We start from the raw sequence: 25,962 nt of genomic DNA, 5'->3' as shown, positions 1-25,962 counted from the left end.
TAAACATAGCCTAGTAAATGAGATATTTCCAACAATCATGTGTTTATCTTGTTTTCTGTCTTCCTTTGACAGCAGCAAAAGGACACGGCGGAGAGCTTCGGCCGCATTCCATGTTCATCCCGGGACAGTACTCTACCTTGGGCCGAGTTGGGAGCGTCAACTCAACGCTCCGACGTTCCCAGACTAGAGACTCCAGCTGCCAGACAGAAGAAGTGAAGATCGTCCCACCGTCCATGAGGAGAATCCGTGCTCAGAGAGGACAGGGAATCGCTGCTCAGATGGCCGGCATTTCTGCTTCCTCTTCGACAGGAAGTATATCCATCTCCAGCAGCGACAGCTCCGGGATCTTGATGCTGCCACATCATTTTAACGGAGATCCCTCCCGGTTTCACAGTCTGCCCCGACAGGGCGCCAGGGTGTCGCTCAGCGCCGACCCCATCTACAGCAGCACCCCCATCAAGTCGGAGGAGCAAACAACGCCTCAGAGGCAGATCGGAAAGCTTCAGGTTGACGATACGGTGGTGCACATGAGAAACGCACCGAGGACGGGCACGCTGCCACGCCCCAAGTCTCAGGAGCTGAGGGGGACGCAGTCCAACGAGTGGGGTGGTGGTCCAGCGTGTGTGGTGTCCCCACATGCCGCCTACTCCACATCAGTCATCCCTAACGCCACCCTCTCCAGCTCCTCTGAGGTCATCACCCTCAACACCTCCCACTCCCCGGCCTCTGCGTACCCCACAGCTCGGCCACTCAGCCTGGCATCCTCCACCAACACCGACCCCCTGATCGCCAGTCCAGCAGCCTTCACACACAGCTCCACCTGCCCGGCTTTGGCCACTTCTACCCCGACTCACACACCACAGAATCCTGTAGTCGCGGCACCTGCCAGCGAGTCGGGCCACTCGGACAGCAGCGTGCACAGCCACAGCACCTTGGCCCCCACACCGCCGTCTGCTCTGCCAGAGGAGCAGTGGATCTACGACACACCGGAAAACGTGGTGGTCCCACATCGCACTCTGACCTCCAGCTGCTCCACCCCAATAAACCAGCTGTACAGCAGCCTGGACCTCTCCTCCAGGACCACTACTGACTCCAGCTCCCTCTACTCCCAAGACAACGACGGATACTACACCTCCATGCACATGGACTCCGGTCTGCGCTCTCGCAGCCACGGCAGCGGGCACGGCGCAGCAGCCGGACGAGCCACCAGGCACAGCATGTACGAGTGCCGGGAGATGGCCAATCAGGAAGACTCTGCAAGCTTGTACAGTGATCGCTCTCTGTCCCGCAGCATCTCCCTCCGCAAGGCCAAGAAGCCTCCGCTGCCCCCAGCTCGTACAGACTCTCTTAGACGCAAGCCTGGCCCAAAAAAGCCCCTCGGAGGCGTTAGCGCCATCAGCGGTGGTAGCGGGCCAAACCAGCTCAATGAGACTCTAATCGCTAGCTTGCAGCAGAGTCTGCAGATGGGGTTGAGAGGAGGGAAAGGTAAAGGAGCGTCACCCTCTTCGCCCTCTCACAGCCCGAGCAGCGATTATGATGACCCCTGGGTGCTGCGGCCACGCAGTCAGAGTAGCATCAGTGCAGGTAGCTCTGCAGCATCACTAGCAGCTAACCCCAACTGTGGCGGCGTATCCAGCGTGTACTCGCTCTGTCATGTGACGCCTGCTCACAGCGAGACCAGCAGCTTGCGCTCAGATTACGCTGATTCCTGGGGCTACTACATGGACTTCCCTCGTAACCAAGGAGACCAGAGGGCGCAGACGCCTCCGGCCCACGCCACAGACAACATGTCGGGCGGAGCTCACCCAGGAGAATTACAAAACAGAGGTGAGATTCAGAGCCAGGCACCAAGAGCTCCGGGACAGGAGGACGGTGTGGCGGTGAAACCCAAAATGTCCACCTCCTCGCCGGACAGGGTGCACAGACTGACCTCACCATCCAGCGGCTACTCCAGCCAGTCCAACACCCCCACAGCTGGAACGCCGGTGCCCTCCATCGTCAGGTCCATGTCTCCGTCGGGCAGCCGCCCCAAACCCAAAGTACCTGAGAGGAAATCATCTCTCCTCTCCTCTGTCTCCATGTCCTCCTCTTCCACCTCTTTGTCCTCTAACACCTCGGACTCGCTCAAAAGCTGCGGACCTGCTCCTCCACCACCTCCACCCTTACCCCTATCCTCCTCTTCAGCTCCCAGCACCCCGCTCAGCCCACCTCCGCCCTTCCCTCCTCCTCTACCACCAACATCCAGTGCTGGCACTCCTTCGGCTGCTGCACCACTACCAACCACTCCACAGGGTCCAAATCTGAGCCTTGAATGCTCCACCTCCCCCGAATTCCCTCCTCCTCCATCTCCTGAAATGCTAATCCCGCCCAGTTCATCCTTAAATGGGAGCTTCAGTCCTCCCCCTCCGCCTCCCCCTCCTGTCCCCTCCATGGGGCCCCCTCCACCTCCTCCACTGCCTGCTTTTGTCCCCTCCCCGTCTCCTGTAAAGGCAGTGAAAGATGCGCCTAAACCAGCTCCTTCCAGCACCCCTACACATTCGTCTAAGCCCCTGATCACCCCGTTTGCCCTGCAGAGTGTTCAGCTCCGCTCTGTTAAACGGCCAGAGAAGGAGATTAACGGCCAATCAGACGACACCAAAGCTCAGGAGACAGGCGTGGACCTCCTTCAGGATCTAAAACCCCAGACTCTGGAGAAATCTCACTCCCTGGAGCATCCCACTGTGTTACCCCTGTCAAACTGCACCAGAGACGAAGATTCACGTCACTCCTCACCATCGCCTGTGTCTAAACTCTTAGAGGAGCTGTCTTTAGACTGCAGTATCACAGATTACACACCGGATAGTGCTGTCATCAATGGAAAACCTGAGGATCAGAGTTACTTTCTCTTAAATGGAAAAGAATCACTGCACAGTCCCCCACAGAGCTCCCAAAGCTCTCCTGTCAAACAGAAGCCCCCAGCAGTCTCCAAGAAACCCAAAATCCCCTTTGTCCCACTGTTTACCCCCCAGCCAATCAGCGAGCAGCTTCCATCTCAGCATGAGGACACGAGCAGCCCGTCACAAACAGAAGACGAGGTAGATGCACCGCAAATTCTAATAAAGGAAGAGGAGAAGGAGAGCAAAAGTGAGCAACAGGAGGAAGAAGAGGAAATTTCAGAGAGCTCAGAGCCTCCCGCAGAGAGCAGTGAGACGTCCACAGTGAGCCAGGACGAGTCTCATGTCTCTGCGTCTGCCAGCCAGGAGACAAGTCTGGACAATGAACTTTGTGCCAACGGAGAGGCTCATGAGGAGGAGGAGGAGGAGGGAGATGGAACAAGTAGCACGACTGGATCTATCAGCTCCAAGGAGGACGACACCGGTGAGTCTCTGTTTTATTTTATGTTTACCTTTATTTGGAATCACAGAATTACAGCACAATCATAAGATAACATAGAAATATATTAATCCCAAAGAAAATTCTCAGATGAGTAAATACAAAAAAACAGTGTCTAACAGAATAACAATAAAAGTAAGATAAGTAAAATGTAAAGTACAATAAACTAGAATAGAAAAGTGGTATTGAAAGTTATTTTGGCAATAATATTGAAAAGTAGTAAAAGGTAATGCCACACCTGATAATGAATGTAAAATTGCACATTATATTGAAAAGTAATATTATATGTGTGATGTTAAAAATAATTTTTGTCCCAAATAGTCACTAATTCTGCCTAAATCTCTGGATAGTAGATAGATTTTAAAAAATAAGTAACTATAATTAGATTACATTTGAAAAATGTGGTATTTGATTATAGATACAATGTCAAGGATTATTTCAGTTCATTTTTGATTAAAATATGACAGTTTTAAATTTGTCATGATAACCAGTGCTCTTTAACTTCTGATAAACACGTTATTGACAAGCGCTGCACTTTGTGGCAGATATTTGCACTGAAATGTTTTGAGATGTTTAAAAAGAAAAAAAAGGTTTGTGGTTTGTCCATTTTTTTTAGTATTGGGTGCAATATTGATTGATTTTGAAGCAGTCCAAGTGTAATTCCAAAGTATTTGAATTAGATTGAATTATGTTACTAATTAGTCTTAATATTAAATTAAAAAAACGCTTGAAATGAGCTTTCAGTTTCTACAATCAAACTGAAATGCAAAATCTGAGATTCTCCCTGTTTTTCTCTCCACTCCTGCCTACATATGGCACCTGGTGCACGTCCTAAAAAGAAAACCACACTTAAAAGACAACAAAGTTTTATAAATCACATGCATATCATATCATACTGACTATCTTTTTTAAAAAAGAATTTAAAATATAAATGTCAGATCATAAAACCACTGATTGTTTGTTTGTCTTTACAAATCGAGACTTGATAGTCTAGAAATGGCATAATAAAAATGTTAACATCAAAAAACTGAAAAATCAAATCCAACCGTGAACTTAAAATCAAAAGTGATATTGAATTGTGGATTTGGAGGATCATGACAGAAAAGACAGAAACTGCCGTGTAATTTGTATTCAGTAACTGACAACATTTCAAAGTAATCTGATGCAGCCCTGCACGATTTCCTCCAGCAGCTGGAGGAGCCTGAGCGATGAGACTTCTGAACAAGTGTGATAAAACAACCACCGACAACCTTCCAGCCAAACGTTCCCCATGAGATTTGACTGGACTTAATGTAGCTTTTAAGTTTCAAAATCAAATCAAAGTCAGAATTTTGCAGAATTTGTGAGGGCAGAACCGACGCTTTAGATGGTGTCGGTCCGAACCTTCATTTGCGTATCACCTAAGCCCGTTACCACAATCCTGTACGGTTGGCATGCCTGCCAGCTGTGTGGCCAGCTCTCCAGGCAGCTGTAAAATTCATTTTACCCTCCAAAGCAAAGGATCTAAACTTGAAACCACAAGCTTTTAGAGGTTTGAAAACTGTGAAAATAGCGCAGGGGAGACTGCTTATCTCTGGGACAACACTGCTGCAGCTTCTTGAAATCATCCTCTCTCTTCTTCTACTCATCTTTCTACATTTCATACGCACAGATCTCTGGTGGTTACTGTCCCTTCTTTTTTTCCGCATTGCTATTTTCCTCTGCCCCCTCCACCCCCTTCGCCACCACACACCTCAGCCTCCACTGTCTCCTCGCCTCCTCTCCACCATTCATCCTAATTTCCAAATATCCATTTTTGCCTCTTCCTCACTGTTAATCTCTCATCCTCAGCCTCTCTCTCTCTCTCTCTTGCTCTCTGTCCTGCTCCCTTCTCCTCTCCTCTCTCTGAGGTAAGGGAGGGGGCAAGAAGTGTCCCAGGGGAGATGCTTTTCGTGGTTGGAGGGAGAAGGGGGGAGGGGCCGCTTGCATCGTATCAAGAGGGGAGGGGAACGGATCTGGTAAGGGGATGAAGGGGAGGACGAGGAGAGCGTAAAGTAAGACTGCCTGCAGCGGCTCAAGGCAGTCGAAGCGCAGACGTGAGCGCGGAGGTTGAGAGGAGGAGGAGGAGGAAAAAAAGAGGCTAAACAAGAGCAGAAGAAAAGAGAATGTAAGAAGACAGTCAGGCACCTCCTTCAGATTTTATAGGCTGCCAGGTTGATGCGACAGGATGGTGGATTCATGAAGTGTGTGTGTGTGTTTACTCTCCTCTAACTGTGTAACTTTCTCTCTCTCAGGTGAGGTGTTTGACTCCAGCACGGCTGAATCATCTCCGGCCCCGTCCGCCAACGGGGCCTCCGAGGAGAACATGGTGACCCCGACTCCCTCGCGGGCCCGGACCACAGAGGACCTCTTTGCCGCCATTCACAGGTACCATGATGCGTTTGTCTCTTTTACGCCTCTTTTGCTCCAACTTCTTCTACTCCATCGTTTCCTTTCTTGTTTGTTTTTTCTCTCCATCTTCTCCATCAGCGTCTCACCCCCTCGTAAACCACAACGCATCACCCTGAACTCCCTCTCCCCAGTCATCCTTCAACCCATAATTCCTCCGTTTCCATCTCCATCCCCCTCCTCCTCCTCCTCCTCCTCCTCCTCCTCCTCCTCCTCCTCCTCCTCCTCCTCCTCCTCCACCTTTCAGTCATAACTTTACCCAGCGCTGTCCCATCTGCGAACATTCACATCTGTCAGCGCGTCAGGAAGCAAAACCAGTCAGTAGTCAAATGTTTATCGAGGCGAGCGTGTTAGCGTACTCACATTAGCGTCGCTCACTCTCAGCCGGAGAAAAAAAGCGGTTGCTTCATCCATTATTTAAATACTCGACACCCTCAGGTCCTAATCTAGGTTAGAGGCCACCGGAGAGATTCCTCTCTTGCTCTGCAGTCTCTCTGACATATATTGCATACGTGCACCCGCTCTTCAAAGGCAGCACACACATAAATTTCTCATGCAGCCCGCCAGTTTGTGTTTCACGGTCACGTGCAGCGGCAGTCGGAGTTCTCTTGAGCATCACAGGATTTCATTTCACGGGATTTTATTTCTGCCGGAGACAGATTGTCAATGTATTTATGGTTCGTGCGCGTCACGAGCGCAAGTGCGATTTATTGTGTGGTTTAATTAGACGTGAAGATTGTGTAAGCATGTGTGTGTGTAAATCTCGCAGAGGAGCTGTTGTTTGTTTACAACAGGCTTTACTGGTCTCCTCCTCCGTTGCACCTCCTCAGCATGGAACATATAGAATAATTTTACAGCTTTTTGATTAGTGGGAGGTGATGATGGACTCCTGGTGGTGATGGCAAAGTGAGAGGATTCAACAACTGTAAAAGAAAAAGGAATAAACTCAACTCACAAATTAAAGGGACAGTTCAAAATTAAAAATACATTTTTTTTTCTCTTACCTGTTGTGCTATTTATCCCTCCAGATTTTTTTTGGCCCGAGTTGCAGAGTTTAGGAGATAAAGGCCGTAGAGTTGTCTGCCCTCTCCCCAATATAAAGGAGCTAGACGGCACGCAGCTTGTGGTGCTCAAAGCACCAAAAATACATTTGAAAAACAGCAATGTCTTTTTCCAAAAATCATGACCTGGTTACTAAAGATAATTCACAGACCGTGTTGTGAGCAGTTTCAGTAGGAACTACTGTCTTCCTACCAAACTACACCTGCCGACCGTGCAGAAGGAAACATGCATCTACTCACTGTAGATGCATGTGATGCACGTGACTTTCTGTAATAAATTTTTCAGGAGCTTGAACAAGTTAGTTGTGTTGCTTTGCGAGGCAGATACAAGTCTCATGCACTCCTTGCATACGATTTGTTCTTGCTTAACATCACTCGCCCTAAATCCAAAATACTTCAATAACAAATGACGATCTGTTTTGAGGGACTCGCTCTACAGCTTCTGCTCCAGACATTTGATTTTCATTTTATGCCTGTCTGTTGCATATTCACTTCTACTCTGGGCTGCAGCTGCAACATTCAGTAAAGTTTGCACAGGCTGCTGCTGCAGGTTGGCTGGCTGTTGATTTAGGAATCGTGTGGCAGAGTTTTCTATGAGCAGAGCAGGCATTTTAAACATCAGTATCACAGTCGATCATGTTCGTTTAATTGCAGGAAGCCGAAATCATGTTTGTGATTAGTATTTGATTCATTGCGCAGCCCTATTTTTTTTTTATAGCGACTTCTTTGCCCCAGTTCTGTCCACCTAACTGCTTTCTTTCCACTTACCTGTCACTACCTTTGTTTTTCACTCTGTTATTTGATTTCCTACCATCCATACGATGTCTTATCCCTCTGTGAAAGAGAAAGATGAAAACCTTGAATGAAATGGCTTCACAGCTGCAGCAGCAGAAAACACAACTTGTCCGGGGGGAGATCCTCTAAACCAAATGTAATGCAGCCAAGAGAGAGAAATCGATCAAGTCGTCGGAGACGGCTCTTAAATTGCAGCCTTGTTTACCTCCTCTATAACTGAGATTGGTATTGCTGCCTTTCCCAGTGTGGCTGTGTGTTTGTGAATTTAACAAAGCGTGAATTCAGTATGGAGCTGTCGTGGTTGACTGAATTCAGGTGCGCGACTGTCGGCACGTGCGAATGTGTGTGAGAAAAGTCTTATGTAATGCTGATGGGCTAATGTGGCGAGGGAGCTTGCAGGGGACGACGCTACACGGAGGTTGAATTTAGGGCACAGACACAGATTTTGCAGTCGTTTCTGAAACACAAAGCAGACTGAGGTTTGTATCCTCCAGTTCTGCCTCTCATTTGACCTTCACACGTCTATATTCTTCACAGGTTGTTTGTCCTTTATGGAAGAATTTCTTTCTGTAGATGTAATCTGAGGATTAAAGATTTTGCCCTTCACTGTTCCCTTTACTTTTAGTATCAAATCGCTTTCCCTTTATCACACAATCTGTATTTTTCATGCCTATGATCATCTCTGTCTCCTCCTCTCTCCCTCCTTGTGCAGAGGGGGCGTGCAGTGGGTGGGTGCATCCTTTTTAGAGAGGTGCGAAGTGGCAAGTTCCCTTTAATTAGCAAGCCTTGTTTCTGCCATGGCGGCGATGCTACCTTTGGTTTAGCAGTAACAGTTAATCCCACAGCGCAACCCCCTGAAACACAGATTAATAATAAGGCTGTTTCCTTGCTACCCCCTAATCCCCCGTATTCTGCCAGTTTAATTGCTATGCTTTGGTGCAGGAGTTGCAGACAGTGTAGGCTGAGCGGTGCAGTCAACCACTCTGATACCCCCTGCTGAGTGGAGGCTGAATCGTCCTTGTGTGATTAAAACCGCTTTGGGCACTTTTCCCAGTTTGTGTTTTTTGATTAATTTCATTGTGCAGCGTCTGAGCTTTCCTGCAGAGTTGCAGCGTCCGCAGCTTCTCTTGTAAAAACTCATCTGATTTCTTTAATGTAAACGTACAACTCTTCCTCTCTCTTTTTTTTTTTTGAGCATTCACGCCACTCAAAGCTCCTTATTGTTTTACTTCTTTAAGATTCGTGCTGTGACACATGACTGCTGGGGGCAGTGCTAACATATGGCAAATTTAGGACAAAGATTTGAGGCGTGCAGGCCAAGTATTTTAAGTGCAATCTTTTTCTCTCTCCTTTTTTTTAGGCTATGACAACACAGAAACACTCACCAGGCTGTGTTGAGCGGTCTACCAAGGGCTGCTCGGCTATATGAACTCTCATAAGCTGCAGCCTCATTTTAATTTGAATAACTGGATTTGATGTCATTGTTTCCAGACGAAACTGCCCCCAACTCTTGCATTAATTCTTCTTGCTCTTTCATCAGTTCAACATTTAAAAGGATAGTCAGTGTTATTTAAAGTTGGGTTGTATGAAGTTCTTCTCAATTGTCAGTGTATTAGATACAGTAGATGGAGGTCGGCAGCCCGTAGCTTGGAGAAGCAGAGATGAGTGTCAGCCAGTGCTCGAAATTAATGATGTCTGGTTGTCCCAGGGGCAATAAAAATAGCACATGGGACACAAAGATTCTGTGTTTGGGATAATTGGGAGAAACTTATCATTACAAATTATTATGTTTATGAATCCTGGAATTTTTATCATTTTAATCACTAGGTGGTCAAATTTGAAAAATGTGAGGTGATGGAACCTTGAGGTTTCTGAATCTGAATGCTGATCATGGAGGTCATGTTTGTGTTCCAGTCTCGACTTCTTCCGTGCTGGTACTCCTGCTGCTTCTCCAAAATGGGCTCACTTTAAATAATCTGAACTATCCATTTAATTGCCCACTGTTATTTTACTTTAACCCGCTTGCACTCACTCACCCTGCAGGATTTCTACATGCATATCATTAATCTAGTTATCCGTCTTACCGTAGGTCAAAGCGGAAGGTCCTGGGCCGCAGGGAGTCTGAGGAGGACAAGTCCCGGGCTGGTAGCCACCCACAGTCTCCACCCGTCACCCCCACAGGCATGTCCCCGGGGTCGGTGTCCTCTTTGCCTCGCCAGACGGGGTCCATCCAGCGCAACATCCGCAAGTCCTCCACCAGCAGCGACACCTTCAAGGCCCTGCTGCTGAAGAAGGGCAGCCGCTCAGAGACCAGCTTCAGGATGTCTGCCGCCGAGATGCTCCGCTCCACTGACCCTCGCTTCCAGAGGACGCGCTCCGAGTCAGAACTGGACCCCCCTGCCGCTTCACCCTCCTCGCCGACTGCGCCACACAGCCCCTTAACCTCCCCCGGGCGTGGCAAGAGGGCAACGGACGAGTGGAACCGTTACGAGGCCTTCTCTCTGTCCTCGCCGACTTCATCATCGTTTGCAATGAGCGGCTTTAAGTATGGGCGCTCACGCACGCCACCCTCCGCCGCCAGCAGCAAGTACAACGCACGCAGCCGCATCCTCAGCAGCCCAATGACAGTAATCTGCGAGCGCGAGGGGGAGCTGGCTGAGAGCGAGTATGGAGAGACGGCGGAAAGTCTCCCCACGCTCAAAGACTCCAATGGCACTTTATCGGACGAGAGCAGGAGTTAAGGACCAGGGACGGCCCCTGAGACGCAGGGAGCTGGACTCACTCATCATAAACCAGGTAGGGGGACAGGAGGAGGAACCACCTTCCTGATCCCCCACCCCCTCGGCGCTGCCTCTGAGGGAGTGTCGGGTCCTGATGTGAGGTAACAGGTCGCCCCATCACGGACCGGGCTGGACTTAGTCTGAAGTGGAGAACTGCTGATGATTCTTACGCTCTCCTTTGTTTGGTGACTCACCCTTTGTGTTTCTTTTAGTTTGTTTTCCATTTGTTTTGCTGTTTTTTTTAAACTTTCTCGTCTTTAACACCCTTTAGTTTCTTTGAATGACAGGGTTAAGATGGCAAACTAAGGTGAAGTGAAGGAATTGAGAAGTCACACGTCATTTGCTTAACTTTGCTGCTGTGGTGCTACGTAGCTAGGCAGTTGGAAAGAGTGGAGAGTAGAGAGGCGTTGCTGGCTGGACGCTCGCCTGCCCGCCACCTTGTGAATCTTCTCAGCTTCCTGCGTCGCTCCTGTTGGCTCTGGAAAGTGATTGAGAGCACCATGGTTTTGCAAGTAATATTGTGGGAAAGAACTCGAGGACGTGGCTCCACCACGGTACAACTTTATCGCCAGGTTTTTGCTTTTCCGCTCTTGAATCGGTGGTTTAAGTTTGCAGAGCTGGTGTGTGTTCAGAGGTCCAGAGGAAGTGCAGAGGGCTCAGATGGACAGGACGTGGACAGTTGGGTTGAAAAAAGGCTCGACTGAATCAGCAAATGTACTCTAAGGCTCATAAAACCTCTATTAAATAAATTTTAGTTTGGAGATTTTGCACTGTGCATAGGTGTTTTTCCTTGTTTGTGACTTTAAAAAGTACATTTTAAAGATCGTTTTAATAAACAAGTGATGTCATGACTTGTGTTTGGGAGTTAAGTATGAATCTTTAAGTGTAAAAAAAAAAAGCCAGATTCGACACTAGTCTAGGTGTTTTTAGTGACGGTTACCAAAGAGCTGAAAAACTAATCTGGACGTGAACACAATCGGAGAGTGCGGCCGCTTGTCTGACACCTGTGCGTTTTGGTCCAGCTGCGACCTACTAGAAGCTTTTTAGGGCTTAAATGATTTCTATAACGCTGTTGACCTTTATCCTTTTGCAGTTATATATGGTTCTGTATGTAAATAAATAGAGAGAGGAGTTTTAAGTAACATTTTGACTTATTTTCAAAAGACTTTGTACATTTTTAGAGCCCTGTGTTTGCTGGAAGGGAGTGGTTTCCTCTTTTTTTTTTTTTTTGTAGATTATTTATTTTCACATTAGCAGGGCTGCAGAACGGTGTCACGATCGGAGTCGAGGCACAGGGGAACGGGCCACATTTACTCCGCCGAACACACTGGGGCGTTTCTTCTTTCTTTTAAAGGTGCTTCAAAGTTAGAAAAATGCAATAATGTCGATAGTTCTGCATAAGCCTTCTTACTGCCCTTAATCCTGAGTCATGCAAAGCCCACGCTGGTGCTCGCCGCTGTGTAAATGTGGCCTCTTAAGAGCTGAGGTGACAGGCGTGAGACTTCATAACCTCCTAACAGCCATAACACCCTGTGGTTTAATCACCTGTGACCAAAGTGTGTCTCCCAGCTCCCGCCCGGTGGCCCCGTGATTGAGCACTCGGTGGTCCCGGAGCTTGAACGTCTCGATGTGAAAATACGAGAGAACGGAAGAAGAAGTAGTGGGGGTGGAGCTGAAGGCAGGCTGCTAACGCTGTTGTGTATGTCTGTGTAATAAAAACAAGGTGATATTTAAAGAAGCTGGTCTCTCTGTCGTTTTTTTTCTGTGTGTGTGTGTGATTCACAGCCATCTGCCAGCCCAACACCCCCAAATCACCGCCTCATTAGCGCCGTCGCCATGGCACCCATATTCGTCCGTCATCTGGAAAGCTCCAGAGCCCATCGTTCACCCCCTCCTCCCCCCCCGTCCAGGCAGGGTCATCAGTTATGTCTCCTTCTGGACATCCTATTAAAGCCCATAATAGACCTTTTCCAGTGCTGAACCACCCTGTGACTGTCTTCAACATTCCCCGCAGGTCCTCGCTGCCTTTTCAACGCCTCGGCACGTCGACCGTTCGCTCACAAGGGCACGGAAACACTGACCGCCTCCTCTTTAGTATTTACAATCAAGTCGCCCCTGAGTCACCTGTCCTCTGACGACGCTGCGTCCGTCCATCTGGCTGTCAGACAGAAATCAATACAAACTCCTCCCAGCCATAATCACACTATTGACACTTCAGTTCTTTCCCTCTGCTGTTATATTCAAGGCCCTCCGGTACGTGCAGCATCCTTTAACATATGAAGTGACAAATTAAACGGATTGACTGTATTGACTCGAGCACAAGAATAGAACAGTTTCCAGCTGTGTTTTCGGTGCCTGAGGAGTCTTTATGAGTGACTCAGCCTGGTCAACAGGTGCTGTTCCAATTATTCAGTCCTAAACAGTGAAAAGCAGTGGATGGCTTTTTTCATTCTCGTTTAAAGGAGCAATATTTAACAGCTGCACGGCAAAAAATGAGTCCTGAAGTCCAAATAGCGAGTTGGAGCCACAGACTGTATATTAAATAGGTCGAAATCCTATTTAATATGCAGTTTACGGTTGAAGCAAGTTGTTTTCCTCACCTTCTCCTCCTCAGACTTGAGGAGTCTCAGGCAGGTTGCAGGAACACTGCAGGACTGTACTGAAACCTGCTGCCTTTACTGATGCATTTAAAGAAGCTTCTACTTGCAAACTTTGAACATCAGCGGATTTGAGGCATTGCTGCAGACGATGCTGTCAGAAAATGACAATAAGTCCATCGAAAATAAAACCCTGTCCTTAAGAATTTGTCACATTGTGAGTTCAGGGCATTTAAGGACGTTTTGTTTTAGCCACATAAGATTTACATATGCTTTACTCCGAAGCCATTTACAAATTATTTGTATATTAATTTCCTTCAATAAAAACATAGTTTGTTTGTGCAGAAACTCAACAACAACATAGCACCAGAACAAAAACTGAGGCCAAGAGGGATGACTGTCGAACAAAAACAAATAATTACTCCCTGCCACCAAAGCTACAAAACAACTGTAGAGGAAACACTGACATTTGTTTTAAATATAAACTTCTCTTTGCAGAACAAAGCAGCTACAAACAGGACTGTACTGAAACGTTCAGAGAAGCTCACACTTAATCACAACTGAGAGTCAATTGATATGAGGTGTTGCTTTCACAAGTTACGGTGTCAGAATATTAAACAATAATAATTATGAAAACAGCAATGTAATTATGAATATCTTATAAGACGACACAGGTTACCGTTTTTGTAGTCGAGTGCTCCAATCGTAGATATCGTGAGCACAATATTTAGTCATTTAATCTATTAACTGATTGTAAGAAAATGCATCCTCTGCTATTTTAATCATCAATTAACTGATTCAGCCAAAACCAAAAAATGCCAGAAAGCTTCTCAAATGTCTAAAATGAGAGTAAATGAAATCTGTCTCGGTCCAACAAGCTGTTTGAAGACGTCTCTTTGAGCTCTATGGGAAGTTGTGGTGGCTGTTTCATGGACTAAAGAATTAATCAATTAATTGAGATAATAAAGAGATTAATTCACTGCTCGTTGCTGCCATAATCTTAATAGTGTACTAAAACTAAAACTAATGGCAGCCTGGGAGAAATTAAATGATTATAAAAGCTGCTTTGGAGAACAGTCGCCAGCAAAGTAAATTTATCTGCAAAGATGCACAGAAAATCACCACTTCCACACCTACTGACACCTACAGTTTTGGCAATCAAGTCCACCTAATTTGCAATATGGGATGTGGGAAAAAAACTGGAGCGTTGATAAAGTCAAATGAGAAGACTTCACTATTACATGGCTTGTAAAAGAAAAAAAAAGTGTACATTAGTTTCTACCAAGTTTATCTCCGTCGCCAGAAAATGAGTTTTGTCATGGAAGTATTTTTACATGTCCTCCACATCAACTGTATCCTGACTGGAGTCTCCGCCAGGCTGGAGGGGGGAGATAACATTAGAATACACTGTGAGCCTCATTATACATTTCCTATCCGCAGCAATGTTTCACCTCGCTGAGCGCAGCCAATGAGATCGATCCGAGTGCTGAACAACAGACGGAGACGGACTCTGTTGTGTGTGTGAGACGGGGTAAAAAGAAAAAAAAGAGACATCGTTTCTGCTGAGTGTCTGAACATGATATTGGGAACAATTCTGCCACAAATAAAACGAGTGACTCAGCAGACGTGAACCTGACGGCGGGGAGAGGGGAAGGTGAGGGAGGATAAAGGGCGGCGCGAACTGTGGCGAGGATTTCGTCCGGCTGATGAAAGGTCACGATCGTCGGAGTGTGGAGGACGGCCCGATCCCGATCTATATCAACCACAGATCAGATAAAACGGCTCACGGTGGAGCTTTCTGTGGTTTGTCACAAAACAGGGACGACAAAAATACAATTACAGTGAAGACGAAGGTAATAAAGGAGCAGAATAATCAATCATTTGATGCTGAGTTATATTTATTATTGATGAGATAATTAATTATACATTCTTAAACATTTAGAGGTAACACCTCATGTAATTCATTATCAGTGCAGTTTCATCATTCCCTCATCAAGTACCATGTAGTATCCCTTCTTCAGGACTGAGTTATACATGCTGATTGATATGATTTAATGTATAAAAAGAGGTAAACTGATTAAAAAAGGTTTAATGTTTATATTGGCTTGTAAGTGTCACTCTTTGCTAATATCTTACACACACCAAGCAGCACAAACGCTGGTAGATCTGAGTTTAAAGCACACGTGCAGGTAACTACACACTTATTCATTCATCAGGGGGATGTTTTCTGCCGAGAGTCGAGCGATGCAGGAGCGACCGGCGCAGATTGACTGTGACTCAGTCCTTCATCATAACGAGCGTGATAGCAGTGACAGTTAAGTCAGGTGTGAGATCAGATAAACTGAGATTTACCAACATTTTGTCAGGCAGGCAGGCAGAGTCACCTTCACAGCGCGACAGCTGACAGACAGGGGAACAAGCCCGCTGTCAGAGCGACCTGCCGGTGACCTACAACGTTAAAGGACAGGTTCGCATTTTTTCCAAGTTCGTCTTAAAACAAACAGTAGCGTGCTCGTTTAGACACCGAAAGCGGTATTGGTCCCTTTCTGTCCATACTGGCTGTAAAAAGATCACTTCCCAACTCCTGGGCCACACCGCCTGCTTATACTTTATACTACAGATATTGACACTGAAACTACAGTGTCATTTAGCTGGTCTGGTACGACTATCAACAGATCAGATCAGGTTTATTTTTATAGAGAACCGCACATTTCACAGAGGACAGAATTAATCTGTCATGGTCGTACGCCCCTGTGAACCAGTCCAGCTGCACAAAACTGTTTATCGAGACTCATTTAATATGTGCAGTGAAAGAATTTAATAAAGGGTATTAAGTGTATTTTTTAGCAAAAATACAGAAAACCAATTCAGAGTTGAAAATTATGATGTCACTGTAAAGTTGACCTTCGACCTTTTGGATACGAAATGTCATCACCTCGTCATTTTATCTGACTAAACTTTTGCGTGAAATTTTGTTATAAACAGTTCATGATTTCTCGAGCTATGACCAAAGACATGTTTTATGAGGTCACAGTGACTTTTAAACTCGGCCCGGCACCTCAGTTAATGTGACCGATGAGAGGTTGCAGAATTTAAGTGTGGTGTCCATAAACTACATGTCCCAGAATGCACCTTAATTTTTGCTATCTGCACACTGCAGGTGTCGGGTGGCTGTTTCTACTAATAACACTCTAGCCAAGTGGTTGTAGATTACAAATACCCAACTGAAACAACCCTTATGCTATTTTTTACATTGCATTTTTTAAATATGTTGTAAAAGTATTTCGTATGTTGTAAAAATACTTTCATCTGAAGCTGATATGAAGCTTTAGTCAGTGGATTTCTTTCAGAAAATAAGTCCTTTTTTGCTGCTGTAACACAAAGAGGGAATTTGGTACTGAAAGAAAAAGGATTTGGAAAAACTTCATTAAAGCTGAGGCAGGCTGTTTCAATTTTTGGAATCATTGGTCCATAATAACCTTTAAGCATAATGTAATTCAAATGGTCCGAGAGGAAATCAGACTCCTCTGTGTTTTCAGGCTTTAGAAAATCTAACCCTTTCTCCAGAAGTGGTTACCGCACCTTTAACTAGACTAACCCTGTTAGAGCCTCATGTTGGTTTTGGCTCAACTTTAGACAGCAGACAGTTCAAGGACTCGAGATTTTGTCCCTCACCTCTAGAAAATGATCTCTTGCAGCCGGTGTGGACAGGAGGAATAATTATGGCAACTGACAAAACTGTTGAAAACATGTGAACCTGTCCTTTGTTTCTTTGTTGTTATTTTTTATCAGTGAAATAAATAGCAATGTGAGCAAAACAAAAACTGAAAATTAGTGTATTCTCAACAAGTCACTCATTTTTTAAAAAAAGGAAAAGGCACTTTGTCATAACAAGATGCAACAAATGAGAGAAATGTTTCCTGACTACTTGGCGCCACCTGCTGGACATATTGTGCCACTGCATCCAGTTTTCCCTCTTGGTTTATTAGTTAATGATGACCTCTTAGAGCTCCTCTAATCATTTGTTTGGTCTCTTTATCAAGACTTCCAATGAGTCTGTAATTCAGTAACTTTTAGTCAGGTGAGGTAATCTAAAACAGCTGTTAGCTTGACCTTTAAAACATCCATTTCATCATATTTATAAAATAGCAATGATTATTTGTCCCTTCAAATATTAAGAGCTGTTTAACTGAAATTTATGAAGTGTTATCAGAGGATCATGTAAACTTTTTTCGTGTCTGTTTTTACAGTTATAGTGGTTTGAGTGTTGTGTGACCTTTAAACTTGTCACTCCGGCTGCTTCTTGAGGACCCAGACCTCGTTCCTGCGGTTGGTCAGTTTGAAGGGACTGTCGTACCCGGCGGCGTAGAACGGCTTGTCCACGTACTGGACTCCGTCTCTCTGCAGGCTTTCCAGAAGCTTCAGGAGCTCCTCGCGCTTCATTTTCTCATTGGAGAAGCCCCCGTACGTCCTGGAGGAAGGAACGACAGAAGATTAAAGGAATGGTTCGTATTTTTTTTTAAGTGGGGTTGTATGAGGTTATTGTTCACAGTCAGTGGATTATCTACAGTAGATGGCAGTCAGCACGTCGCAAATTTGGAGAAGCAGCGGGAGAACCAGTGTAGGAGGGGCTGCAACTAATGATTATTTTCATTGCTGATTGAATTCATTAGTTGTTTGGTCCATAAAATGTCACATGGAACTGCTGATGGTTAGGTTGATGTGTAAATTAAGAGGATTTTGTTGTATGTACATTTAACGAAAGCTACGCAAAGTGACAGCCATAAGGGGTAATACTGTTCACACAGTCACCTCACCACTTTGTTAGGTACACTGGTGCAGTCAGCCACACCCCAAACAATTCACATCCAAATCCAAGCTCAAGCTGCACAGTTTATTTAACTTAAAATCTCTTTAATTCACTTTTAGCCTCACGCTGTTTAAATCGAGTGCACAAATCTTCACTGTAGGGTTAGAATGAGCACTTTTCTGCTGAATAAAACACGTTTGTTTGTTTGTTTGTTTTGAGTTACCATGCTGGTGGGAGGTCTCTTCCTGGAGAAGCAAAAGGTGAGGCCAAGGCCAGAGGACTGTTAAATCCTGTGGTCAGCTCATCAGGCCGTACCATCTGCTGCCATGTCAGAGGGGGGATTTGGGTTTAGTTAATTTTTGTCCTTTGTTTTAGTTCTAGTTAATATCTATTGGCCAATCCAGTATATATGTTCCCTCAGGTTTTACTTTTGTTAAGTCAGTTTGTTTTGTTGCTCTTATTTTGAGTACAATTCTATTTTATTCACCTCTTTTATAGGCCTAGTTATAAAGTTCTTGGTTTATACTGTTTTGCATTTTGGGGGTAAATAAAAACCCTATTTTTGTTTTTCAACAAACTCCTGTTCACTTCATTGTCTCACTGCTTGGTCCCTGACAGCCACATTACACCTTTCTTCTTTTTACAGATTTAGATTTACCCCTTCCCTTATCTCCTCTTTCTCTCTCCCTTCCCTCCTCCTTTTTTCCTTATTTGGATGATGTTTCACTTCCTTGTTTTTTGACCAATAGGCTTACACCTTGACAGGGAGCCATCCTCCCACTTAACTCATTAGTGTAACACAGAATAGCACTTTTAAATTTTTATTGAGGTTGTGTTTCACTAGAAGAATAAGCAGAAAATATTCACATTTGAAAAACTGAAAACAGATTATTTTACACATTTTGTCCTAATAAAATTACTCAAAACGATTATTCAATCATCAAAATGGCGACTAATAGTTGATAACGAATCAATTAATCAGCTAATTGCTGCAGCTCTGGAAGCTAAGCAATGTACTGCTGTGGACAGGATCAGCAACAAAACATATTTTAGCCACCTATATTTAGAATATTTTCACCACTTTACCTTGCAGGCTGACAGCCTTTTCTGACAGGAACAGCTGTTATAGAAGCCAGATCTCGCTTTCTTCAAACCAACCAGACTCCATTGGAAAAAACAGTAATTTTACCTCACAGTACATAGGAGTTGCTGCTCTACCGCTGCCTCAACTGATTTATTTGTTTGAATTTGTTTGTGCTATTCTGTGAATCTGAATTAACCTTTTAAAACACCAAAGCCACACAATAACACAAACAAACTAACAGATTGAGGCAGTGGTAGAGCAGTAACTCCTGTGTTCTGTGAGGTAAAACAACTGATTTTGCCAGTGGAGTTTGGTTGGTTTGGAAAGAGTAATTTTTGGCTTATATAACAGCGATTTTATGTCAGAAAAGGCTCTCTGATGGCAAAGTAAAGCAGTGAAAACATTCTAAATATAGTGTATACTTAAACTGATATAACTTAAAAAAATTTTATTCTGGTATCTGCAAACAGTTTTTTTTTTTTTTAGATTCGATTGGATTTTGAACATGTTAAAATACAAAAGATAAATATACAAGTAAGAGCAAAAAACACAACAAACAAGAGTAACAAATTAACTTGACAACAAAAGTTTAGCATAAATAAATCATTTATGTCCAAACAAAAGAAGGAAGAAGTGAGTATTTAATCAAGTCCTACCCCCCTTTTTACACATTTCACTGATACACTTTGTAAAATGCTTGACCATTCCAGCTTTTTGCCCCGATTTTCACCAGACATGACTCAATCAAATCAAACAGCAAGAGCAAATAATCAGAGTAAAGTAAATAAAACAATGCAAACCACTATCAGCCCACACATCCTGCCCTGTCTGACTGTTGTCTTAAATTAAATAAAGTAAATTTTGCTTTAAGAAAAAGAGGGGGGGAAAGCATAAATATAAAAGACTTGCAGTGTTTATTGGGACATAAAATCGCCTTGAATTAGCACCTACATTTATATAATCAGTTGGTGCAGAGGTTGTACTCTACCTGACGTACGCTGTGAACTCTTTCCTGTGCTCCACAAACACCTCCGGGTCGGTCGGCTCCGGCGGACTGTCCTGATGCTCCTCTGGGATGAAGAAGGACACGGTGAACTGAGATTCACATGCAGGGCCGGCTCCGGGGTCCACGCGGCACGACACGGGGGCCGTCATTTCAACTTTCACCTCTGAGGAACAAGAAAATAAATATTTTAGGAGAAAAGGAGGCAGAAAAAAAAACACACGTCTGACAGGTATAATACATAAAAACGGACCCATAAATGTTGTCAGAAGCATCAAAACAACACTGATGATCAGTCTGACATGTAATTGCCTTTTGTAAGATGCACAGATTTTGTAAACAAACCCTCAGCTGCCAGCTAGCGAATCAAAACTTCAGTACATGATGATACCTGAACAGATGGTGGACATATAATGACAGCGTGCGGCAGATGTGGAGGATTAAAACAGCAGGTTTACAGATCAAACTCTCCTCGCGCTGCAGACCTCAGTGCCAACAGCACAAACAATATATATTCTCATAAATAATGCTGCTGTAAACTGCTGAGTAAGACAAAGGCAGTGGTGCTGTTACAAACTGCTGAGCAAGAACTAAAGTGCACTCTTGCATTTATTCATCGACTCCCTTGCATTCACACCAAAGTTCCCCATAACTTCATTTCATTCTGCAACATCATTAACTTGACTGATTGTGTTTAATCAAGCTTCCTTTTATTTAGCTACACTGATGGCTTCACATCAGGTTTGTTTACGACACCACAAAATAAAACAACACCTCTCAACAAAATAAAGACTGTCACAAACTTCACAAAAGAAACTTATGACAGCATTTTGGGGCCATTGTAGGTTCAAAAATAAATTACAGAGCTGAGAGAGGGGGGTGATACACAGAAAAAACTTACAAACAGAAAAATTGTGTCTTATTGGCAAGGAAACCTTTACTTCTCTCATCCAAATTAGTATATTGTTTTGTGTGTAACACAGCTGGTTTGGATGACATGACAACTTTTGTGCATCAGGAACTACGATGCAACGGACAGTTGCAAAGATATCACTGGTTATATCAACTAGAGGTGCAAGGATTAATCTCTTAATCGATTATTAATCGATTTTTAAATTAATCGGCAACTATTTTCATAACTTATTAATTGTTTTTTTGAGAAAATGTCAAAACTTTCTCATTTCAGCATCTTAAATGTGAATTTTTTTTGGCCTTTTTACTCCTCTGTGAAAGTAAACTGAATATCTTTGGGTCTTGAGTAAAATAAGACATTTGAGGACTTCACCTTAAGCTGTGGGAAACACAAGTGGAAATTTGTTCCAACAATCTAATTTTATTTATCACGACAATAATCAACCAATTAATCGACTACGCTCAGGAAATAGTCCAACGGTGCATTTTCAGAGTTATTGCATAAGGAAGTTCTCATTTTATGGACGAAAGCAGATCTGGCACACTGCTGCCACAATTAAAAATACAATACATCCAAAATGGGACAAACAACAAGCAGTGCATTTATTCCATATGCACAATCAGACAACTGTGCACTGGTTACAATGATATTTCAGATCATATGGCTGTTGCAGTGACACAGATGACATTAATAATATAATAATCAGAATTAATAAAGTGCAAGAAACAACTGTGAAAGTAAAAAGAACAGGCTATAATCACATTCTTAGTGATTCTATTCCAAAAAAACAAAACAAAATTTGTAGACCGATGACATACACGCATCCTGCTGTGCACTGGTTATAATCAGCCACAACAAGAAATGTATTTACCCTTCATGGGGTGGTTATAGCGCCCACCCCCCCCCCCAGGCTTGGTGTAGCACCGAGCCTGCATCTACGAGCGATTCAAGGGGGACACAATACAACAGATCTTAATGTTAAATCCAATTATAAAGATATATAATTTGATTATTATTTCAAATTAGGTTAACTGAGTTTTTGTCTCATAAATTTGTGACTTTAAGAAATTTTTCTGTATGACTATAATCTCACAGCATATCTAAGGTTTTTCTGTAAATCTGTGTTTTTTTCCTCGTAAATTTCAACTTAAACCTCTCCTGGCTTTTTTTTTTTTTAAACCTACAAAGGCCCTATACGTCACTGTAGAATCCACAGTTGCACCGCACGGCGCAGGTTTTTATTTTGCATTTCAAAGTACATTCATGAGGCATTCTTGGACCAAAACTGATGAAACTCACTGTTGTGATTGTTGCCTTGAATGTAGCTGAAGAGTCGGCGGAAACCAGCATTCATGGCTGCATCCAACTGCATCCCACTCAGAGTGGTGCTCACCCACTTCGTGGCATGATAGGTGCGAACCTCATAGTCTTGTCCCTGCAAAACACACATACATGCACACATACATTATAAATCCATCTGTGGCTTATTTTTTCTCAATAATCAATCAATCAACAAACAATAAATATCAGAAACAGAAGTTTTTTTTTTTTGTTTTTTTTTTTACCACCATAGCACATCACAGCATCATCAGTATTATTTTTAATAAGAACTCTCGCACTTTTGGAGGAAGAAATGTGAAATTCTTGTTTCTGCACCGGCCCATTTTAGACAACAAGAAATGAATAAAAGAATGCTAAAATACATCCCATAATCCCCAGATGTCTCTGCATCCATCTTGAATCCATGATGAATCCATCTTTCCAGTGGGATCAAAACTATCCTAATTTCCAACTTGGAGTTCTGAAATAACCAGAATAACATTTGTTTTGGATTCTGGGTAGGATTGGATTACCAAGTTCCAATTTTGTAGGATCAGATTCACATCTCTTGATTGTGAAGAACCCAAATTTGAGATTTAATCCTATCCAGATCACTCTGATCTTGATTAAAAGTTTTGAAATATTAGCCAATGAAAATAAGAACTGTTGTGTTCGTTACCTTAGAATGAGCTGTTTATATCTACAGACAGCGAAAAGACAAACCAAGTACTGGCTCTAAATACAGCCACCATCTACACCTACACACCTAGAAGGGGAGTAAGTAAAGTCTATATATTATTAAAGATTTTTACATTTGTACCATTAACCCTGTATGGATGTGATATCACTGTTGTATCATCTGGCTCAGGTAGGACCAAGCTGGAATCATCAGACTCTCATTTTTGTCCGTGCTAACAAATTACACGATATCAGATTGATGCATAGACTCACATACTTGCCAATACCCGATCCAGAATTTTAGTCTGTATCGGAGACATTTCCGATGTTGTTATCTGTAAACTTCTTGTTTCGTTCAACCACCAGTCCCAAATGAAAAACATTTTCAGTTTGAAGTGAAATAAAAATAAAGAAAAGCAGCTCATTTTAACTGTGGATAAGCTGGATTCAGTAAATGTTTGGCACTAACTGATCAATAAATTGAATAACTAATCTCCTCATCACTATGAAAACTTTGAAAACAGCCTATCATACGGTCCTAGTGTCTGAGATGATGTCCTAAAATATCTCAAATTTTGTCCTACCTTTAGTTTAACCCCCCCAAAATATTCAATTTATCATACAAAACAAAGTCAAGCAGCAAATTACTACAACTGAAAGGTGGAATCATTGAAAGTTTGGCATTAATGCCTAAAAAAATACTGATTTTCTGAATTGTCAACTACACACCACACACAGCTCACATCTCTTGTCACATGTCGGTGTGATAAACAGAGAAACCCACATCAGGCCAAAGGTGTTTTTTTATACGAGGTACTCTGAGAAACATTTACCTTTGTCTCCTCTGCTGTGAATTTAGGATTCTGCAGTCCGGTGGAGAACAAAGCTTGTTTCACAGCCTTCATGACTGCTGTCAATGTGGTCCAAAGTGTCTGTTAAAAGTAAAATACGGACAAACAAGTTATCCAACCACTGCAACATAATCACATGTTAAGTTAGGAAAGATGCCACCTGTCACATCAAGTCACGTGCAGCTGGTTACGTATCCAAACAATTTATCTTATGAAACATATTAACACAATAATTAATATTCGGCTCAGTAATTCTTTACGACCTAACTTAATAGTTTTGTTAAAACAAATTTATCGACTTGTAAGTTGTGAAATTATTAAATAAAGACAGAAAAGAAGACTTAATCACCTGTGTTTTCAAGCGTTTGGTCCCTGCAGTCAGTTTGAGGACTCCGCGTTTTCATAACATCGCTTCCTGTCTGTTACATAAAGCTGAAATCTGATTGGCTGAGCGAGCGGAACTTCAAAATAAGAGTCGCGGTTTTTGACATCGATGCCGCTGAGTAAATCAAGAGTTAAACTTTAGTCTCAGTTTAAAATTAGTCTGTGTGTTTGAGCTCCCCAGCACTCTTGCAACAAAATAGTGAAGAATCTAGGGCTAAATGATGAAATGACACCGCAAATACACGGTTAGGTGAGCAATTATTACTGATATCCACAATCTATTTTGCTTTTGTTTCATATTGTCCAGTCGTGAGGAATTTCTAGCAAAATCCTGCTGCCTTTAATGCTGGAAATTGATCTGTTTTTTGTCCTGCTTCAGAAGAGTTTGTTCTTCTGGAAGATGGTGCACAGAAGGGCGCTTACAATGTGTAGTTTATCTGGCGTTTTCTGTGTTCAGGAGCTTTTATTTTATTGTTTTGCTCTGCAACATTGTAAATGAGGTCTTTATCAATAAGATAAATTCAACCGTTATTTTTTTATTTTTAATAGCGGAAATCAATATACAGTGTTTAACAAATGTATTAGACCAGCACCCAATGTAAGGTTTAAGCCACAGCTGCCCTAAATTAACAGCATTGGTAATTACCAAAATCATTTTTATGTTTCTGTAGTTTCAACTCATGTTCTTTAAGTAGAGGAAATTTAGGCGAGTCAAACTGAAGTAAAAAGATGATTTTGTTAGTCTGCAAAAACACTGCTGGAGTTTAACAGGAAAACAGCGCTGCAGAATCTCCCAAACAATGTAAGTGAAAGGTGACCAGTTTTAAAACAAACAAAACAAACAAACAAACAAACAAAAAACCCCACAAAACATGCCCATACTGCTTGTCTGGCACAATCCAAGTCTCCTAAAGCCTCAGCAGTGTTTTGTGGACTAAAAAACTAAATCTGACCTTCAATCAGCATGAGGGTGAGTAGATAATAACTGAATCTTTATTTTTGGGTGAACTATCCCTTTAAATACAACACTGTGTTTAGTCAAACAAGCTACTTCCGATTGCAAAAGTTTTTCAAGTACTTTTGTACATGTCTTTTTTGTAATATAGTGGAGGAAAAAAAGGTGCATTTGTTTTGCACGTTTAAATTCCAAATTTTTTCAGATCAAATCTGGCCCTTCTAAAAAAGTAACAGAATAAACATGGTCGAAATCAAATTTCACCAGGCAGCTGGAAAGTCATTTCTCGGAGGAGCATCTCCCATTTATTTACTACATTATTATTATTTACATCAAAGGGATTGATAGCTGACTTTACAAGAAAAAAATAACTCATTTGCAATATTTAAGAAACACACAGTTGAGGCGATATGAGGCACAATCACAAATAGAAGTTGGAGTAGAAACAACCTAAAGCCTAACAGGAGGACACCATTCAAATTTTTAACACACGCACAGACATGGTGTGAAAGAACAGGTATGAATGAGAAAAGGCTGCTACATCTGGGACTGACGTAAACGTTGAAATGATGGCGAGGATAAGATTAACATGTTTGTTGCATTCAGGCTTCAGCTATGGTTTCGCAGGTGTGACGACAAGGAGCCTGTTGGTGAGACGGCCTGGGTAAACAGATCTCGGTCTCCATGGAGATGAAGAGAGGAGAGGGCGTGTGTTCTGAGCAGGTGCAGAGCGAGGCGAGCGAGACTGTGTTTACAGACATGGATGCATAGTTTAACATTTGTAACTGTATCTAGCTTTATCCAAATCACAGATGCATCTCTCTTGTGACACACACACACACACACACACACACACACGAGCATCGTACGGACGATGAACTGTAAAAATCTCATCTACAGAGACATGCAATCCAGCGTAGAGACAGAAGAAG

At 43.2% G+C, this 25,962-nt stretch overlaps 2 protein-coding genes across 14 annotated transcripts in view; one reads left to right on the top strand and one right to left on the bottom strand.

Moving 5' to 3' along the window:
* Nucleotides 1-12,173, top strand: part of nhsl1b (NHS-like 1b) — a 162,025-nt gene extending 149,852 nt beyond the window's left edge. For 8 of the 13 annotated variants that reach the window (XM_084737978.1, XM_084737982.1, XM_084737981.1 and 5 more), the window contains 3 exons: nucleotides 73-3,357; nucleotides 5,646-5,778; nucleotides 9,745-12,173. In XM_084737978.1, coding sequence (XP_084594104.1) covers nucleotides 73-3,357; nucleotides 5,646-5,778; nucleotides 9,745-10,396 — 4,070 coding nt within the window. In that variant the 3' untranslated portion in view covers nucleotides 10,397-12,173. The remainder of the gene's footprint in view (nucleotides 1-72; nucleotides 3,358-5,645; nucleotides 5,779-9,744) is intronic. The other 5 variants (XM_084737979.1, XM_084737983.1, XM_084737991.1 and 2 more) reach the window with 1 other exon arrangement.
* Nucleotides 12,174-17,042: 4,869 nt separating this feature from the next.
* Nucleotides 17,043-24,179, bottom strand: hebp2 (heme binding protein 2). The gene is made up of 5 exons (XM_084737136.1): nucleotides 24,041-24,179; nucleotides 23,674-23,772; nucleotides 22,142-22,277; nucleotides 19,915-20,095; nucleotides 17,043-17,503 (listed from the first exon to the last, which is right to left on the bottom strand). The coding sequence occupies exons 2-5, from the start codon at nucleotides 23,743-23,745 to the stop codon at nucleotides 17,320-17,322; spliced, it is 573 nt and encodes a 190-aa protein (XP_084593262.1). The 5' UTR covers nucleotides 23,746-23,772; nucleotides 24,041-24,179; the 3' UTR covers nucleotides 17,043-17,319.
* Nucleotides 24,180-25,962: the final 1,783 nt, after the last annotated feature.

Source organism: Lutjanus erythropterus, chromosome 15 (assembly GCF_056507025.1).
Source record: "Lutjanus erythropterus isolate fLutEry1 chromosome 15, fLutEry1.hap2, whole genome shotgun sequence".
In the NCBI taxonomy this organism is placed as follows: Eukaryota; Metazoa; Chordata; class Actinopteri; order Lutjaniformes; family Lutjanidae; genus Lutjanus; species Lutjanus erythropterus.
Note: the sequence above shows the minus strand (reverse complement) of the source record. Positions and strands in the feature narration are given on the sequence as shown.

Coding starts and splice junctions, on each gene's coding strand:
- hebp2 (XM_084737136.1), bottom strand. CDS start 23,745: ATGAAGGCTGTGAAACAAGCTTTGTTCTCCACCGGACTGCAGAATCCT. Junction 22,278..23,673: donor TCACAGCAGAGGAGACAAAG/GTAAATGTTTCT, acceptor TGTGTTTTGCAG/GGACAAGACTATGAGGTTCG. Junction 17,504..19,914: donor GAGTTCACAGCGTACGTCAG/GTAGAGTACAAC, acceptor TCCTTCCTCCAG/GACGTACGGGGGCTTCTCCA.